This window comes from Semicossyphus pulcher, unplaced genomic scaffold, assembly GCF_022749685.1.
Source record: "Semicossyphus pulcher isolate SPU_LCO1_2020_fin unplaced genomic scaffold, fSemPul1.0.p SCAF_21, whole genome shotgun sequence".
Lineage (NCBI taxonomy): Eukaryota > Metazoa > Chordata > Actinopteri > Labriformes > Labridae > Semicossyphus > Semicossyphus pulcher.
Genome location: NW_027211695.1, coordinates 17,365,527 through 17,383,344, shown reverse-complemented (window position 1 = coordinate 17,383,344; position 17,818 = coordinate 17,365,527). Strand labels below are relative to the sequence as shown.

At 41.5% G+C, this 17,818-nt stretch overlaps 4 protein-coding genes and 1 non-coding gene across 7 annotated transcripts in view; 2 read left to right on the top strand and 3 right to left on the bottom strand.

Moving 5' to 3' along the window:
* The window catches only part of clcn3 (chloride channel 3), a 41,217-nt gene extending 35,870 nt beyond the window's left edge, over positions 1-5,347 (bottom strand). For all 3 annotated transcript variants that reach the window (XM_069671796.1, XM_069671800.1, XM_069671801.1), the window contains exon 1: positions 5,200-5,347. The gene's annotated coding sequence lies outside the window, so the exon portion shown is untranslated. The remainder of the gene's footprint in view (positions 1-5,199) is intronic.
* Positions 5,348-6,552: 1,205 nt separating this feature from the next.
* nit1 (nitrilase 1) lies at positions 6,553-8,845 on the bottom strand. Its single transcript, XM_069672249.1, has 6 exons — positions 8,738-8,845; positions 8,246-8,479; positions 8,010-8,113; positions 7,753-7,889; positions 7,433-7,558; positions 6,553-7,348 (listed from the first exon to the last, which is right to left on the bottom strand). The coding sequence occupies exons 1-6, from the start codon at positions 8,806-8,808 to the stop codon at positions 7,082-7,084; spliced, it is 939 nt and encodes a 312-aa protein (XP_069528350.1). The 5' UTR covers positions 8,809-8,845; the 3' UTR covers positions 6,553-7,081.
* Positions 8,846-9,341: 496 nt separating this feature from the next.
* pfdn2 (prefoldin subunit 2) lies at positions 9,342-12,116 on the top strand. Its single transcript, XM_069672417.1, has 4 exons — positions 9,342-9,428; positions 10,288-10,376; positions 10,641-10,764; positions 10,954-12,116. The coding sequence occupies exons 1-4, from the start codon at positions 9,348-9,350 to the stop codon at positions 11,143-11,145; spliced, it is 486 nt and encodes a 161-aa protein (XP_069528518.1). The 5' UTR covers positions 9,342-9,347; the 3' UTR covers positions 11,146-12,116.
* Positions 12,117-12,865: 749 nt separating this feature from the next.
* trnas-gcu (transfer RNA serine (anticodon GCU)) lies at positions 12,866-12,947 on the bottom strand. The gene has a single exon. It is a non-coding gene; the product is annotated as a tRNA-Ser (tRNA).
* Positions 12,948-13,530: 583 nt separating this feature from the next.
* Positions 13,531-17,584, top strand: b4gat1 (beta-1,4-glucuronyltransferase 1). Its single transcript, XM_069672248.1, has 2 exons — positions 13,531-14,634; positions 15,530-17,584. Exons 1-2 carry the CDS (start codon positions 13,531-13,533, stop codon positions 15,719-15,721), a joined length of 1,296 nt encoding a protein of 431 aa, XP_069528349.1. The 3' UTR covers positions 15,722-17,584.
* Positions 17,585-17,818: the final 234 nt, after the last annotated feature.

Below are 17,818 nucleotides of genomic sequence, written 5' to 3'. Positions count from 1 at the left end.
TTATCGTTATCGTGGGCCACGTATCGCGCATCATATCGCGTATCATATCGCGAGTTACCCTGGGATTCCCACCCCTACAGTGCACAATACAACACTACACTTACCACACTATGTGCAGCTTCTTAAAATGATATCATGAGGGAATTTGGAGGATGTTTTGCCTTTACTTTGAGCTTGACTTTCAGAGAAAATCTAAACAGTATTTGTTTGCTTACGAAGGCTGAACAACATATTTCCACGAACCATTCATCCCTCAAACCTTAATTCGATTTTATTTCAAATACTGGCTTGCAACAGCGCACCCCCTCTCCCGTCCCAGACACTGGACGTTGCAGTGAAAGTCACTCACCTCTCACAAATAAATATAGACACTCTGTTGTGATAGTAAAGCCACATCACCGCACACACTATCATGAACAAAAGCCTCCTGCAAACGCGAACAGTGACACCAAAGCCTGCTAATCCTCTCACAAAGTGTCTGATGCGAGGAAGAGAAACTTTCCCCTCGCCAACAACAGCCCCGATTCACCAGCAGACGGGACTTCTATCTAATCAGCGGGACAGGAAATTCAATTCAGCCTGTTTGTAGAGTAAATGTTGACATGGAGCTCATGTGATATCACATTGTTATGCTCTTTGACTTTCAGTTATTTTGTCCTTTGATCGTTTATTAAAAAGGTATTTGGTAAATACCAGTAATTGGATTTATAAGCAGAATTTATGAAATGATATAAAATCGTATCCACTTCCATCCACAGTACTGATTAATGCAGCATCACTAATCAGGACAAATTAGAGTCGAAGCATAAAATACAAGTCTTCTATGTTTTCAGACGTCTGAGCTTCTAAAATGTATTCAGATTTAATCAGATGTCAGCTTTCTTATTTCTCTCTGCTGGTGACATTTAAAAGCCGAGTCTGTATGTTTGTTCATACTTCCCCTTGTTCTTTGCTGTAATGATCAAAACTATAATTATGCCCGAGTTTGTTGATTTTTGAGGAGCTACAACCTAAAGGAGGGAGGAGTGTGTGTCAGTGCGAGTGTGTCAGTCGATAACAGCAGATTAACCGTCAGCGAGGGAACAAAATGTTGCAGCATCGGCTGATGTTACACAACTGCTGCCTTATCTTCCCCCGCCTGGTCATTGTGAAGGTGTCGCCCTGTAACAGACAGACTCGCGCCTCCTCTAAAGAAGCTGACACGCATCGTTCACACAGGCGGCGGGCAGGGGGTCGATATAACGACGTCTATAGAGTGAAACATCCACGTACAGCAGCTTCAACACAACACAGTCATCACGATTAACAACATGGAGACGTCTGATACAAAGTGACGGGACTGTATCACTAACACAGACTAATTGCTGAAGTCATGGAGTCATGTTAATATGAGGAAATGAAATGTGTAATAGAGAAGTTGCTTCATCTATTTATGTTTTCAGTTTTCTTTTTATCAGTGCTCATCATGAATTACCAGAGCCCAAAGTGACTAATTAGAACTATTTGTTTGTCTAAACCACAGTCAAATATGATGATATTTAATTTGTAAACGTAAAATAAGAACACATTTAGATTAAATTTCCACATTAAATAAATCATGTTATATTTCAAGAGAAAACTCCAAAGAGAAACAATCTTGAATCATCCGTAACTTTATAAAGTCAGACATTTGTGGCAAAAATCTGCAAAAAAAGTTTCTTTTGGTCAAAGCACCTCAGCGTTTCACTTCAGTGTGTTAACCAGGGGAACTACAGCTGACGATCTGCTGCATCAGCATCGCCCGCCGGCTGTTAGTTTTACAAACCAACCAAAGACAAACACAGACACGGCCAGAGCGACACATAATACAGCCTCTACGCCTGATTACAAGTGTTTAAGGTGGGGTAAACGACTCCAATCCACCACTAGAGACGTTGATAATCAACCATTTAACTGATAACCGACAAAACGGATTTTGGCCGATTTAAGTAATTAAACAGTTTAAAATAATGAAATGACAAGTTATATTGGAAAACTACCTTTTCCTTGTTACACCTCAGTGTTTCCCACCTATAGAGCGCACCTGGGCGGGCTGCCCGGGAATATTAACAGCCTCCCAAGTAGGGTCGGGCCGATTATCGGCATTTTGACGCATATCGGCATCGGCCTTTTTTTTAAAAATGTATTTATTTATTTATTTATTTTAAATCTGACGGCCGATAAGAGTTCATTTCTTTGCAAATTTCATTTAACTTTGTTTTATTTACTTAATAAAACTTCAGGAAGTTATTTATTTATTTATTTAAATTTTCAGTTAACTTTATAAGAGATGCTGCTGACCCTGGGAACTCCCTGCGCTTTTTGTTTGTTTGTTTAATAAACAAATGCTTAAAGGCATTTAAACAAAGTTAAGTGTTGGAGTTTGTATTATTCAAAATTTTGACGCCAATATTTTAACTTTTACTGCAAATGAATATCGGCTCCAAATATCGGTTATCGGCCTCCTTGACTACTAATAATCGGTATCGGTATCGGCCCTGAAAAAACCATATCGGTCTATCTCTACTCCCAAGTATTTTTTTCTACCAATTTTAGCATTTCAACATGATCAGCTACGAGAGACGGCTATTGGATAGGAAAAAAATCTTAATTAGCATTTAGATTATCCCCGATCCCCTGCACTCTTAAAAATGTTTTTTTTTTTGCTCACGATCCAGTTAAATACTGAGCACATTCTGGAGAACATTCGTTTGATCGTCTCTGTCACATATTTATATAATTGGAAAAATGCCACTTTGTCTGCTGGTGATCAAAACTTGAGACAAAAGTTGGCAAATTGGCCAAATAATATTTATCATTTGTGGATTAGCTCACTTTATTATGATTCAAGTGCGAAAGAAATCATCATCACAAAATCCATCTGAAAGGTCTGAGTAGGAATCCTGGAGTCCACATTAATCATCAGTCATGCTGTGAACATGCGGCTGTCTCGAGGGAGACGCTGCTGTAAACAAATATCAGGCCCAACTGATGACAGAGGAAGTCATATTGTGACTGAATTGAACGCTGAAAGATGAAGAATAAATGTTGTAAAAGAAAAAAGAAATGCAGTCAATCAGGACAATATTCAGCGTTTGTGTGCGTGTGCTATCAATGAGCCTTTGTCAGATATCAATTTCCCCCAGCCCACGCCAGTCTGAGGCGATTATTTCCGCTGCAGCAGATGATGCATCCAAGAATTAGAAAGTAGGAGTCGATTCAAAGCTACCAGACATAAGAGCAGATCTCACTTTAAAACAGAGATCTCCGTCTGAAGACTTAAGAAGGGGAAAGTAAAATCAAGATGGTGACTTTGCAAGATTACAAACATCTGTTATGTTAGCTGGCTGTGTCATCCGACCTTTAACATGATCAAAAATACAGCAAGTCTGTCTGACTGTGAATAAACTTTAAGGTCATGTTAACAGAATGACAGCAGACACTCAGGACAGACATAACACAGTCAGGAGCTCTGATTAAACCAGCAGCATAATCTAATAAGGAGAGTTGCAGCAGTACCTTTAGTTTGACCTGTAACCGACTGTATGGAAAGACTATTGTGAGAGGAAGGTTTGCTAATCATAAATCATTTATATACAACTGAACAATGTTGGAGTGAAAAGATAACAGCAGGGAAAAATTAACTTAAGCTCATGCTGAACATTAACACTTCTTGTAGCGTCTTGTAGCACTGAAATCATTTGTCCAACAAAAATGAACTAACTTTTGAAAGTGATTCACCAAATTCAGACGGCGGCCATTTTCTCTAAAAAAGGGTTAAATGCGCACGTTAGTTGTTACCTAACAATAGCAAATTAATTATATGATTTTTTGGAAAAAACAAAAATCCTTGCTAATGGTAAGCTAATGCTAGCCAGAAATTGCTTGATTGCTAACATTAGCTACCCGATTGGTTATCTTCTTTTGCCTTGAAAATTAAACGTGCCCAATACAAATTGTATCTGTATTATTTATATTATCCCAAGATGGCACATAAAAGTTGGTAAATTTATCCAAAAAAAAAAAGGTCCAGAGCTCAAAGATATTCAGTCTACTATCACAGATAGAGATGCAACGACTGGTCTTTTAATTAGTAAGCCGATCGAAAGAAGAGTAACTGCCAACTATTTCGATATTTGTTTGTTTTTTTACAATTATTTTCCAAGCTATAACATTTGTTGGTTTTAGCTTTTTAAGTGTGATTTCTCTCTTATTCATGATAGTAAATAATTTGACAATTTATAGACTAAAATCTGAATTTAACAGATAAATTGATATTAAAAATAACCGTTAGTTGCAGCCCTGATCATAAAGAACCAAGAAAAACAGTAAATATTGACTTTAAAGAAGCTGTAACCAGTCATGGGAATTTTTGCCAGAAATGAACTAAAATTGACTAATTGACTAATCGACTTACCATATTGTTTTAACAGTAAATATTGATGGGCCATTCAGTGTGATTTTGGGCTGTTATTCACGCATTTTAAAAACAAAATCAGAATGGGGGAAACTTGTGGAAAATGTGTTTGTAGTCAGTCAAATTAACAGTACGAATTAGCATTTTATCAAGCTAAACTTTTTACACTTAAAATATGCTTTGACAATAAGTTACACCCTGATAATAGAGTTATAGATTCTGCTTAGCGAGTGAATAAAAACCTTGTTTTAGTGAGGATATGTCGACAAGAAAACAAAATGTACAAGCACGATACTTCCAGCGCTAATGATGAAAAACCACCATGACACAGCCAGCATGGTAATAAAATCATACGGTCCTTCTGCAGCAGTTAGCCATGCAAGCATTAACGTTACATCTGCATTACATGGTGAAAAGGTCCATGAAAAAACGCTTTAACAAGAGGCGACTCGTTGCACAGAGATTGTGCAGCTTCCTTTTGGCTACAGCTGAGGGCCTGAGTCTCAAAAAGCGTCAAATAAACCGCAAAATATATAAAATATGTGAGCACACAAGCTAGCGGCGAATTCACACAGCGTTCAAGCTAGCTAGGAAACAAGCTAGCACCTGTTCGTCAGCGAAAATGATGTGAAATCAACCAGTGAGTTCACTAAATGTGACAGCGCGAGGAGGATGGATGGATGGCCTCGAACAGTGTAACGCTCAATCGAACGTTAACGGCCATAACCGTTACTTTTACAAACACACAAAGCAACGTAACGTACCTTCCTGAAGCCTCAAATCCAGCTCGGACACAACAATTCATCCTTTTTCTGGGTGGAAACGAGGATTTCTGTTTCCTATACGAGTGGATTTGACATTCTCCTCATCATCATCATCATGGTGTTTTCTTTTTTCAGTCCCATTCCTGTGTCAGTGACGTTCACTTCCTGTTTGCCATCCCAGCAGCAGCAGCAGCAGCAGTGGCAGCAGCATCTCACCACCCCTGAGAGGGTAAAAAAACAGGCAGGAAGGAGAGAAATGTGATTAAATATTCATCCAGTCACTGCAATCACACCACGGGGATAACACATAATGGAGACAGTACTAGAAATGGCAGCCAGTATAACTGCATGTTGATGTGTAGTGTGGAAACAACTGCTGATAAAAATGTAGGCCTATGCTCCACACAAGTAGAGTTTGGAGGCTTTAGTTACTTAACAAATTCAGACTGTAAATACGAACAATCATGCAGATCCTTTACTTCAGAAAAAATTCTACACTTTAAAAAGAGGAAGGAAGAGAGACACCCTTTCACTATCATACACATGTATTTTACATTGTTAGATTATTAATACGTATGCATCAAAGTAAGTCAGAATTTTTGTGTTTTAATTAGTTTAGAGCTATTTCTTACAGCACGGCAACTAATGATAATTTAGATTACTGATTAATCTACCTTTTCCTTTAACAGATTAGTTGGTATGTACGACTCTGAATAGTAATAAATGCCTTCAATTACCAAAAGACCAAGGTGACATCTTCACCTGGAGCTTGTTCTGTATGGCTCTTATCCAGAAAACAACAGTTGTTATGTAGGCCCATGTTTTGTGCTTCAGCACTATTCAATACTAAACATTATTTGTAGAGTAACTAGCAGCTGAAGCTGTAAGATAATTGTTTGAAGTGCAATATTTCCATTTGAACTGTTGTGGATTTGATGTAGAAAGTACAGAACAAGTGTTTGTGCATTACTACAGGACTTGAGTGAATGTGCTTAATGAGGTTCCACAGCTGAATACAAAATATAAAGCAAGTAATACATTATGATGTCTTAGATGAGTTTCAGCAGGTCTCAGCAGTTTAATATATAAACAAGGATAAACCTATATTTTTATGAATACAAAAAGTAAAGTGCATTATAGCTTATGACATTTTTACAACCAACAGGGTTGACAAAGAAATCATCTCTTTCAGACTTAAGGGGAAGAATAAATGTTTGATATGAACATACTGCACATGTGTCATGTTTAAAATGTACTGTTAATACTTATTTTGCCGTTAAGTTTACAGTGCAATTTAAAAAATGGTTGGTTTAATGATGAAGGACTTTTAATCATTTCTTTTAATAACTGATATCCTTATTTCAGTGGAAAATGGGGATGATAGAAGACACTTAAACCAAGTGTTTTTAGGTGTTATGTTTTATTCATGTACGACAGTGAATTATAACCCAGAGCAGGAATGTTTGACAGGGAGCTTTTGCCATTTCATCGTGTTTCTCAGCTGTTGCTACCCCACAGTACCATCTGTTGACCAGTTTGAGTAACTTATTTTACAGACTTGCAGCCTTTTATTGATTGGATTATGCTTTTGCTTGTAGAAATGAGATTATCTACTGCAGTGATGACAGGATGACTCAAAACTTAAGCTAAGCAGCAAAAGCAGAAAGATTTCAGCCTCTCTCACCAATAATTAACAGAAAAACACCTCCATGATTCCCTCATACTCATTTAATAAAAGTTGACTTGAAGTGCTTATGATGCAGCATTAAAGAAACAGCCTGAAAACAACCTTATTTGTTTGTCTTCTGTCAGCTGTAAATGGAAGTAAACATCCTGTGTAGTTTGTTGTCCATCAGAGTCACAGTGTGACCTTCTCCTGAGGTCATGTCTTCTCCAGGCTGTGATAGAAACCTGTGTCTCTGCGGTGCTGTTGGACCGGCATGTTCCTCCTGGTGCTGCTGACCTTCTCCAGGTCGATCTCCACCAGCACCATGCCCGGCTTCTCCCCTCCGCAGTCCCCCAGCGCCTCCCCCCAGGGGTCCACGGCCAGGGCGTGGCCGTACGATGAGCGCTTCTCATGGTGCCGGCCCACCTGCGCCGCCGCCAAGACAAAACACTGGGTCTCGATCGCCCGCGCACGAAGCAACACCTGGGAATAAATACGTTTTAAGTAGAATTTTGATTAAGGTTTATGTTTGCTGTGGTTTATATCCAGTCTGTTGTCTTATCACACCTCCCAGTGCGCAGTTCCTGTAGCCACAGTGAAGGCTGATGGGTACGTCAGGATCTCTGCGCCTTGTCTTTGCAGAGCCACAGATAACTCAGGGAACCTCAGATCGTAGCAGATGCCCAAGCCCACCTGAGGGACAACACAACACAGACATATTTTAAACTACATACATTTTGGGGAGAATCCGAATTTTCAATTTCAAAGGCTTCAGAGATGAAACTTTACATTTCCCAACTGTTTTCTATGGTGGTAGGTCTATCAAACCTCAGCCGAAGAAGTATAACAGATCTATTAGTGAGAAGGATTATATTAGGAATTGACACCTTGCCAATGGGAGTTTGGACTGGAGACACGAGGGAGGGTCCGGGGATGGTGAAGGCACTTTCTTTAAGTGACACGCCTTTTTCTGGCAGTTCCACATCAAACAAATGAGACTTCCTGTAGACTGAAACGATGTCACCTGGGGGTACAATGACAGAGTGTCAAAAACATGGACTGTGACTCTTAAAAACAACTCTATAAGCACTTGAAATCATTTGGATCTGTTTGATGAGTGTGTTTCTGTGTGGACAGACATTACCTTCGTCATTTATTATGATGTGACTGTTGTAGATTCGTCTGTCAGACTCCCAATCATGTCCTCGCTCGTGAAATCCTCCCAGAGACAGCCACACTTCCAACTTCCTGGAAGAAGCAGAGTTTAAAGTACCCGCAGAAACCAGTTTTTTTCTTGGAACAGTAGTTTAATTTGCTCTCAAACGACTGGCAGACTGAAAAATGTATCTATTGTGGAGATAAAAAACAGCTATTGTCTACCTGGCCAGCTGAGTGTACTGTGAGATGGTGTCTCCTGTCAGGCTCTCAGACAGAGACAGCGTCTCCTCTCGACTGGACCCGATATAGTCAAAACCTTCAGGCAGGAACACCATGCTGGCCCCCCGCTCTTTGGCCTCCTCCACCAGCTGTTTGCAGGCGGAGAAGTTGGCCTGTTTGTCCGGGGTGGCCGTCACCTGACACACGGCAGCCACGGGGCGAGGGAGAGTCGACATCCTGCACGGAAAGAGTTTGCTTTAATGCCCAGAAAACAGAATTTTGCACTCCAGGCGAAGTCGCAGGTCATCCATGGTTTATGATTAACTGCACTAGTTATTCTGTTATACATTTATTACACAATATTGTACCGCTTTGCCTTAAATTTATATCTATTTACTGTTTAAGCAATATCTGAAAAACTCAGTGCACCACTGTAAGTTAGAGCTAGCTGTTGGATATCAAAACAAATATTCCCTTGTCTGATAGTGAACTCACCTGTTTAGTAGCTTGATCTGTTGTCTCAGATACTTGGCAGATGTTCCCACAATGCACCTGACCGTGAACATTGGTTCAAGTGACCCTGGCAGCGCGTCACCTTTCCTGTTTAGTCCATGTTACCATAACATTAAGTTTGGTTCTGTGCTCTCTGTGCAGCTGAGGATCAGCCGAGCCTCTTCTCTTCTTCTCTGTTCCGTATCATAAGACATAATGGCGCACCAGCTCCACCTGCTGGAGAGGATCTGTGTTTTTCTGACAGGATGTACTAGTAACAGTGTAATAATATACAAGGAGTTTCTATAAAATTATAAGATTAATAAATAAAATAGAGCTTAAGGAAAATCACAGGCAAACAGCACGTCTGTTTTCGCGTGATAAAATTGTGTGATAAAAGTGCAGGCAATTTGAATATTATCTATTTAGAATACATTAAGGACTTTTTAAATCATTTTAATTTTACCTATAAGATAGCTATATTGAATGCCTTCATGATTATTTGAGTAAAAAAAATACATCTTTCCAAACTGAACGACACTTTTAGACAGGCACTAACATGAACTACCTCTCTACACCAGCCCGGGGTCCTTCCCAGCAACACCCTTCCAAGATGGCAGCCAACAGTAGCAGCACGGGTAGCAAATCCAGCAACAGCGCCGGCGGAAAACAGTCCGGCCCGTCTGCCGAACAGGTACATTCACCTCCACCTCAGGTGGCATAAGTCGGTACAAACGCCGTCATTGTTGCTCGGTAATGTCCGGTGAAGATAAAGCCGCTAATCTGACTCCCAGCTAGCCGAGGCTAACGTTAGCTTCCCCATCGCCATCATCCGGCCATCGTTCTGCTTTCTCACCACAAAACGCTACAACAGCGCGAATCCATAAACATTTATATTATTTACACGGAGTTTCTCACTGGGTTAACTTAATAGCATTTTGATAGGCTTAATGTGTATTTATATTAGCACACACCTTAAATAGGATGGTGTGCTTTGGTGAAAAGGACTTTGCCAGAAAGAGAAAGTGGGAGATGCTATTTTTATCACTGAAGACCACCCAGCCCTACTTAAATAACGTTATATGACATGAAGTCTTTAAAATATTCAGATCCTTTTTCTTTAGAAAAAGTAGTAAAATCGCTGTGTTATTCTTCTGAGTCGTGCATGCAGTCGAGAAGTACATAACTATTAAATGTCCTGAAAGTATACCTGCAAGTAACGATTATTGAAATGTTTTCTCAGTCTGTACTTTACACGACTGATTTATTGTTGGATTTTTTGTCTCTTTAATATGAGAAAAAAAAGTCCATCACAGTTTTGATTTACTAAACATCTTGCCTGAATGTATCCAAAGTACTTGATTTCTAAAGATGCACAGAGTATCAACAGCTAGCACGTTTCTTACTTCATGAGAAACTTGTTTGATCAATGATTAAAACAGAAATTGTTTCATCACTGCAGTGATGATACTAATATATATGACAAAAGTCTGTGTGTCTGTGTCGTTGCTGGTTGCTTAATGGATGTTGTTTGTTTGTTCCTTGTGTATCAGGTGGTGGCAACATTTCAGAAGATGCGTCAGGAGCAGCGCAGTATGGCCTCTAAATCTGCAGAGCTGGAGATGGAGATCAACGAGCACAGGTTGGTAGCTGTTGTTCGCACCTCTGCTACTTTTTGTAATCGTATATGATCAAGATGGATATTTGTCCTGCTGCCCTGGCCAACACAGGTCTTGTATCACTATGTTTACTTGAGTCTGCTTTAGCTTTAAAATGTTGTAAACGGCAAACAACAAATTGTCCTTAGTCACAAATATGGCACAATCTAAGAAGGTTAAATTATAGATATTTCATGTTTCAGTTACCAAACCAGAATGTTTTTAACATCACTTTGTTTCAAATCTAGCTTAGTAATCGACACCCTGAAGGACGTGGACCCTTCGAGGAAATGCTTTCGTCTCGTGGGCGGAGTGTTGGTGGAGAGGACGGTAAAAGAAGTTCTACCAGCTTTGGAAAGCAACAAAGAACAGGTGATGATGGAAAACAAAGCAAATGTTCTCGTAAATTATCCTCAAATATCATAACTAACATGTATTAGCAAACATGGGAACTGAGCATCAAATAAGTACCATGGTGTTTATGTAGCCCTTTAATCCTCCAAATAAATAAGGCAATGTCATTACGTACAAATTTAAAATTCCCATTTCTTCCTCCCACAGATCTCCAAAATAATCGAGTCCATCAACACACAGATGCAGTCTAAAGGCCGTGAGCTCACAGAGTACAGGGAACGCTACAACATCCGGCTGGTGGGCGAGGGCGAGGCAGAGGCACAGGGCCAGTCGGCAGCGTCTTCGAGGGACAGCGAAGGAGGCGCGTCGAAAAGCGGAGCTGGCGTTCTAGTGTCGTAGTTTGTAGTCGTGGAGCGCGATGGTCGGGCCTTTTGATTTCTGCAGTACTGAAAATGTAGTTGGAGTCACAAAATCTAGGTTGTAAAATGTAACTTTTCACAGGATTACTTTTTTTCTGGACATTAAAATGTTATTGGTAATGGTATTGAAATACTTGAACACAAACAGTAGTGCTCTGCTTACACGTGTTCATGCTGGTGTTTGTTGCATTTCAGTGAGCCTTTTTCTAAAATACTGTGGCATGAATTAAAAATTCAAATCAAGCTCTTGTTTTTAGTTTTTTAGTCTAATTTTCACACGAGCAAGTAGATATTATTCAACTGTGTCAAATTACAGATGTTTTCCCCAAATGTTAGATTTCATTGCCAAAGTGCCGGTTTAAATTTTACAGTATGAAAAATCTTTTCAAATAGCTAAAATATACAGAAGAACACGCTTTTGCATTTTGTAAACTTAAGATTTGTGACTGACAACAAAAAAAATGAAGAAAAACAACAAACGCTGATTTCATATGGCCCAAAAGCGCTTTGCAAAAAGTCACCTTGCCGAGACGGTGCAGGTCCTGGAGGCATTATGACAACATGTTACGACCCCGAACAAGAGATGAAAGTGAAACCATGTCACTATAGATCAAAAAGAATCTGTTAGCTTTGTCATCACATGTTCGCTGAGCTCAGCGTTTGCTGGTTTGCGTTCACAACGCTGAGCAGAAGTTTGTGTTCAGTTGTTATTAAAGTGCATGCTGTGACATTACAACAAGCCGATGCTTCCTTACAACACATTTATAATAAAGTTTGTCATTGAATACACATTAAAGCTTGTCATGTTCTTTCTGATCTGTAGGACATCTAAGCTTGTGATTTATTTGTTTAACTGAAGGAATGCCGACTAGGACCTGTTTGCTGTCCACACTGTTTCTGTAGTCGTAAGGACAAATGTTTTTGTTTATGATCATGAATTAAAAATGTCACAAAAGGTTGTTTTTGTGGTGTCGTAAGATTTGTTTGGCTGTACTTGTGGATGAAAGTTAAGGTCTAATAGATGTTTTCATACAATAACTGCTTTTGCCTCACTACTGAATTTATAAAGGGCATAATTCACTGCCATACGTTTCCTTCCTTAAACAACTTTATATTCTGCCAGTGATTTGGATAGCAAGAGGATGGTTTAATTTGAAATTAAGAAAAATAATGCATAAAGTAACCCAATGTATTTTTGGAAATTATGTGTTTGTAAATGAGTCTTTTATTTAAAACTGTGCAGCTTTAAAACAGTAGTAATGTGCAACTTGCAGTCTTAATATTACGAGAATAAAGTCGTAAGAAGAAAAGTCATAATTTTACGAGAAAAAAGGTCAGAATATTACGAGAATGAAGTTGTAATTTCATAATTTGCTTTCTTTTTTATCCTCATAACATTTTTTCTCGTACAATAATGACTTTATTCTCAAAATCTTACATAATTTACATACATTTTCCTCAACGTGGCCCTAATACGCCATCGTATGTAATAACGTGATAACTTACATTGTTATAACGTGATAAGTAGGTCTCCAGAGGAGTTGGACTCCCTGTGACAGGTACTTCCGGTGTTAACTGGCATATAATATCATGTTATAAAATAAAACATTTCGCATTATACCATGATAATGATATATTTTTTTCTATTCCAGCGTGGCAGCAATATGCTTCCGTGGGCAAAAGAGGACAAAAAGTGTTCTCGACGAGGATGGGATTCGAACCCACGCGTGCAGAGCACAATGGATTAGCAGTCCATCGCCTTAACCACTCGGCCACCTCGTCTTATGGACTACTTTTCCATAGCAAATTCATTCTTATAGAAGACAAAATTCATATTACCAGCCGCTCCTTTTCTTTCCTATCAACAACCTCTCACGTTAATTGACTAAGTTGTGTCAATAGCCCTTTAGTCTCACCCGCGACCCTTAGCAACAATTAAGCTAACGGCTAACCAGCTAGCAGCACCCCAACAGCAGATTCGGCTGCGCCTGTGCTACCACCATTACGGTCATTACGTATGTACATGCGCCGCTGTCGCAGCAGCAGCAGCAGCAGCGAATGGTAACAACTGTGCTGTGTTTTGGTGGAGATCACAGAAACTGGAGGAGATTCGTCGCTTTCTTCGTGATATCGAGAGCCGTGAGAAATCTGGGGCAGCGTTGCCACTAAACAGAAAGACATGCAGTCAAGAGTTCGTTGCGTTTTCAGCCTGATAGGCTGCCGTGCTAGCATCGTGATGGCTATGTAGGTAATGTTAGCAGGGACGCTTGGACAGAAATAGCCAGCCCTCCAGGAAACAGAAGCCTGCTACGGTGTTTGGACCTGCTTTGTGTACACAGATCGGCCAGTTCGTAGTTTCTCTGGAATGCATCTCTCCAAGAAATGTTCCGCCTTCAAAGTGGTGCTGAGTGCTCTGCTGATCGTGGCGCTCCTGCAGCTCATTTACCTGTCCTTCTTATCCAGGTTTCACGGTAAGCAGCAGCGGTACAGATACTCGGAGCTCTTCGGGGGCTCTGGGGGTAAGAAAAATGCGCACACCGAGAAAAACTCGCGGAAGGAGCGTCTGAGGTACTCTCTGTCCACTGGTGGGATCTTTGACAACAGTGGGCAGTACCGGGTCTACAAGAACTTGATCAAAAGTGATTTCACCTCTGATCAGAAACCAGGATCAGACCCTAGCTCCAACGTGCTGGCTTTGGGCACACACACAACCATCAACAACCTGCATCACCTGGAGTCTCTTGTGGAGAGGTGGCAGAACCCGCTCTCTGTGGCCATATTCGCACATGGGCAAGATGTCAAGTTTGCCACAGCTCTTGTGTACGCGCTCAGCTTCTTCTGCCCTCGGATTCAGACCCTGGTGGACTTCCACTTGGTGTGCCTGTCAGGAGAGATGGCCAGCTTCCCTGAGCAAGACCGGGAGCATTTTGCAGGTCTTGAGGACTGTGCCTCTGTGTTCTCCAGACTGGAGACCCACAGGGATAAACAGAAGAACTACGCCATCAGCGGGAACATCTCCTACCCCAACAACCTTCTTCGAAACGTGGCCCGAGGCGGCACAGAGTCCTCCTACATCCTGGTCATCGATATCGACATGATGCCGAGCGCCGACCTGCACCAGCACTTCCTGGACCTGATCTCGAGGCGTGAGCCAGTGATCGAAGAGGTGTTCGTCCTGCCTGCCTTCGAGATCCGACACGCCAGGAAGTTGCCGGGCACCAAGGCGGAGCTGGTTCAGCTCTATCAGGTCGGAGAGGTCCGGCCGTTCTACGAGGAGCTGTGTCCTCGCTGTCAGGCCCCCACCAACTACTCACGCTGGGTCAACAGCCACGTGAGGGAGACGGGCACCCTGGAAGTGGCCTACACGCTCACTTGGGTGGACCCCTGGGAGCCTTTCTACATCGGGCCCCGCACTGTGCCGCTCTATGACGAGATCTTCAAGCAATATGGCTTCAACCGGATCAGCCAGGTTTGTGTGACTTTAACATGTATGTGGGAAGTTGGCCTCTGTTCCACTGCTTCGAAGGATTTTGAGATCCATCTGTGTTTGGTTGACAGGGCTCCTGCTGTTATATTATGTATTTTTGACAACACTTTCTGACAACAGGGAAAGTTGATCACAAGGCAAATACAGAATTTCTTTAAGCTTTGTTCGTTAAGTAAATTTGAGTCCATTTTCAGTGCAGCTTGAACATTTTACTTGGCACATGGCAGCGTTGTCCTGATGCAATCCACTGCAGGGTTTATCTCCAGTCTCAAGCTGATTGGTTATTTACGTCTCACTTCACCTCTCCTTGACTCTGAGGCTTTTTTTTTGTATAGTCTTTGATCTGTCAAGTAAAGTTGCTAATGATTACTTTTTTCTGCAGCTTAACTCATTTTAATTGCTTGTTTTTATCTCCCGGATGTCCAGAATTCCTAGGGGTGCTTTCACACCAGGTCTGTTTGTTTGATCCGGATCAAAGACTGAATCGTTACAATGTCGTATTTTGCCTCGAGTTTGGTTTGTGTTCGAACGGCAGATTTTAAAGTTCTGATGCACGAGGAAACTGCTCTCTGATTGGTCAGAATTTCTGCAAGTGAAAACTCCCTGAAGTAAACAAAGAGAGAGAGTTTATTTTTTACTTTTAACCGACTTTGTTCCACAGATTGATCAGTTCCTTTACTTTTTCACTGAACAGTTTGAATACCTCCGTGTTTGTCTGCCAATCCTCCTCCATCACATTCCATCTCCTCCTCACCTCCCCTCCCTGTTGTCACCTTCCTCCTCACCCCTGCACAATCTGTCTCCTCTCCTTTCCCCCTCATCACGTCCCACTTCCATGTGTTCCCTTCTAATCCCGTCTCTCCGTCTTCCCCCGCAGGCCTGCGAGCTCCACGTGGCCGGATACAGGTTCTCTGTGCTGAGCTCGGCCTTCGTGGTGCACCGGGGCTTCAAGATCCAGGGGGAGTTCCACGCCAAGAAGGACGAGGAGAACAAACACAACCGGGTCCTATTTCGCAGCTTCAAAGAGGGCCTGAAAACCAAGTACCCGAGCTCTAACCGACGCTGCTGAGACAGGAAGAGGACGTTCAGTTTTCCTTATTCAACCAGATTCATCTTCCTGTCAGGCTCTCCCTCTCCAAGCGTCCTACTTCCTCTATGATTCCTTGTCATGATGGCACAGAAGTTTAATCTAATCCAACTCCGGGGGTTTATTTCAAGACCGTCTGAAAGAGAGCAACAGGGAAACGTTCCCCGGGGATTTGTGACAGACAGTGACTTAAAGGAAGAAGCAGCTGCAACTCATGAGACTCTTTTCTTTAAATCAGACGTAAAACCTAGAAGGCGTTTGATGGACGTTGATGTTAAAGTATATGGAGGTGCATTTTCTATTTTAAAATGTTTTTTAGACTGCTTTGGTACAAAAATAGACTTAAAAATGTGACTGAAAGACAGAGTCTCTAAATATCCAATTAGAGAGGCAGACTTAGAAACAAAGTTTAAGGTTCAACATTTCATCACAGCGGATCAGCTGGAATCCCAAGAGGTCATCCTCGTTAGCGGGAAGGAGAAGTCCTGTCTAGGTCAGAGTTAATTTAACTATTGAGAATTAGATCTGCAACATTTCTACTTCATTCAAATATGGTTTAAGTTAAAGCTTCTGTGAGGAACCTTCGTTTAGTGTTGACCTTTTGCGACCCCTGTGGACCGAGCGGTACGTGTCATCTCTCCGCTGATCCCGTCCTGAACATTAGGGATGCACCAGATTGGAAAAAACATATCTTTTTGTTCTGCGATATTTTAACAAAACAAAACACACTTGGTTCAGACTCTGACACCCGCATGAAGAAGTAGAGAGAGTTCAGGTGGAGCGACAGTTTTCTTTATCCATTTCTAACGGTGTTCAAATGTAAGTTTAATCAGCGTGACCAGCCTGGCGACGGTAACTTTGGAAACGAAAACTCGCGTCTCCAGCACCGGGACGAGGTGAATACTCAATTATACTCAATTAGAAGCCACCTCGCGTAACGGAGCTGCTGCTGTCGGCAAGATCATGGAGGCTCTGTGACAAGAGTGTATTCCTGTTAACAGCAGCACCTCGTTCCAGTGCTGGTTATCGCCATGGCTACGTAAACGCACAGCAGAGTGTTTACTTTTAGCGGCTACACCTGTAGCGCACACGCGGCGTGAGGTTGCGTGCGCCGACAGGAAGCAGGAGAGTTTTCGTGCTTGTTTACAGGCAGGTGACAAACAGCCTCTGCTGCGCGGTGTGCTCTGTTGAAGAGCTGCAAACATGTGATATCAGACTTTTCCTGTGGATTGAAGACGAGAAACTGGCGAGCAACAAAACAGTAGCAGCTCGACGTGTTTCGCTGAATTTGCTTCACTATCGCGCATCCTGCTAAATGTTAACAATAAATGGTGCAGCCCGACTGTACATGCATCAGTCTCTCCTCCTGCTTACTTTTAACATACCGCTCACTGTAAGTCTTGACAGTGAAACATTTAAACAAAGGCTGTTGTGACGGCTCGTCCTCTTCTGACATGGAATCTGTGGCAGCTAGAACAGGATTCAACCGCTGATGATGGTCTCATTCATGGTCTTGCTTCATTAGCAGCTAAAAACTCCTCACAGTAGCTTTAAAGGAACAAAATGCTTATTTATATACAGCAGATAAAACTGTGACATCACTACTTTACTCACATATTGTTTAGGTTAAGTTGTCTGTGTATTTAGGGAGATAAAAATGGCCTATTGAGGAGCTGAAGCGAAGATGGGGAGCTTGATCTTTGACATTAATACTACTTATTTAAACTCTATCAGAAGTAGTTTGCAGACATTTTTGTGAGAATATTCAGCAACAATAAACAAGTGAAACAAAAAGGCAGATCAGGTTAAGTACAAACCCTTTGACTTTTTTATGTGATGAGAAATCAACCCAAGTTTTGTGCCAATCAATGTCGTGCTCCGGCCACCAGATGGCGACAGGCACTACACTTCTGAGTGTGTTGGAAACGGGGATTATACAACTGCAGTGTCGGCACATTCACAAGCGTTTGTTCGCCTCTGATTCCTCGTTTTTGCAGGGATCACTCGAGTCACGAGGACGACAAAGCACTCAGAACTTTATCTACACTTTAACGCCAAGACTGTGGAAAACTACTGTAT

Excerpts from the sequence above, each read along its gene's own strand:
- pfdn2 (XM_069672417.1), top strand. The coding sequence starts at position 9,348 with ATGGCAGCCAACAGTAGCAGCACGGGTAGCAAATCCAGCAACAGCGCC. Across the intron at positions 10,377-10,640 it reads ATGGAGATCAACGAGCACAG|CTTAGTAATCGACACCCTGA; the intron begins GTTGGTAGCTGT and ends TTTCAAATCTAG. Across the intron at positions 10,765-10,953 it reads TGGAAAGCAACAAAGAACAG|ATCTCCAAAATAATCGAGTC; the intron begins GTGATGATGGAA and ends TTCCTCCCACAG.
- b4gat1 (XM_069672248.1), top strand. The coding sequence starts at position 13,531 with ATGCATCTCTCCAAGAAATGTTCCGCCTTCAAAGTGGTGCTGAGTGCT. Across the intron at positions 14,635-15,529 it reads GCTTCAACCGGATCAGCCAG|GCCTGCGAGCTCCACGTGGC; the intron begins GTTTGTGTGACT and ends CTTCCCCCGCAG.
- nit1 (XM_069672249.1), bottom strand. The coding sequence starts at position 8,808 with ATGTTCACGGTCAGGTGCATTGTGGGAACATCTGCCAAGTATCTGAGA. Across the intron at positions 8,114-8,245 it reads CAGTACACTCAGCTGGCCAG|GAAGTTGGAAGTGTGGCTGT; the intron begins GTAGACAATAGC and ends TGCTTCTTCCAG. Across the intron at positions 7,890-8,009 it reads CATCATAATAAATGACGAAG|GTGACATCGTTTCAGTCTAC; the intron begins GTAATGTCTGTC and ends TTGTACCCCCAG.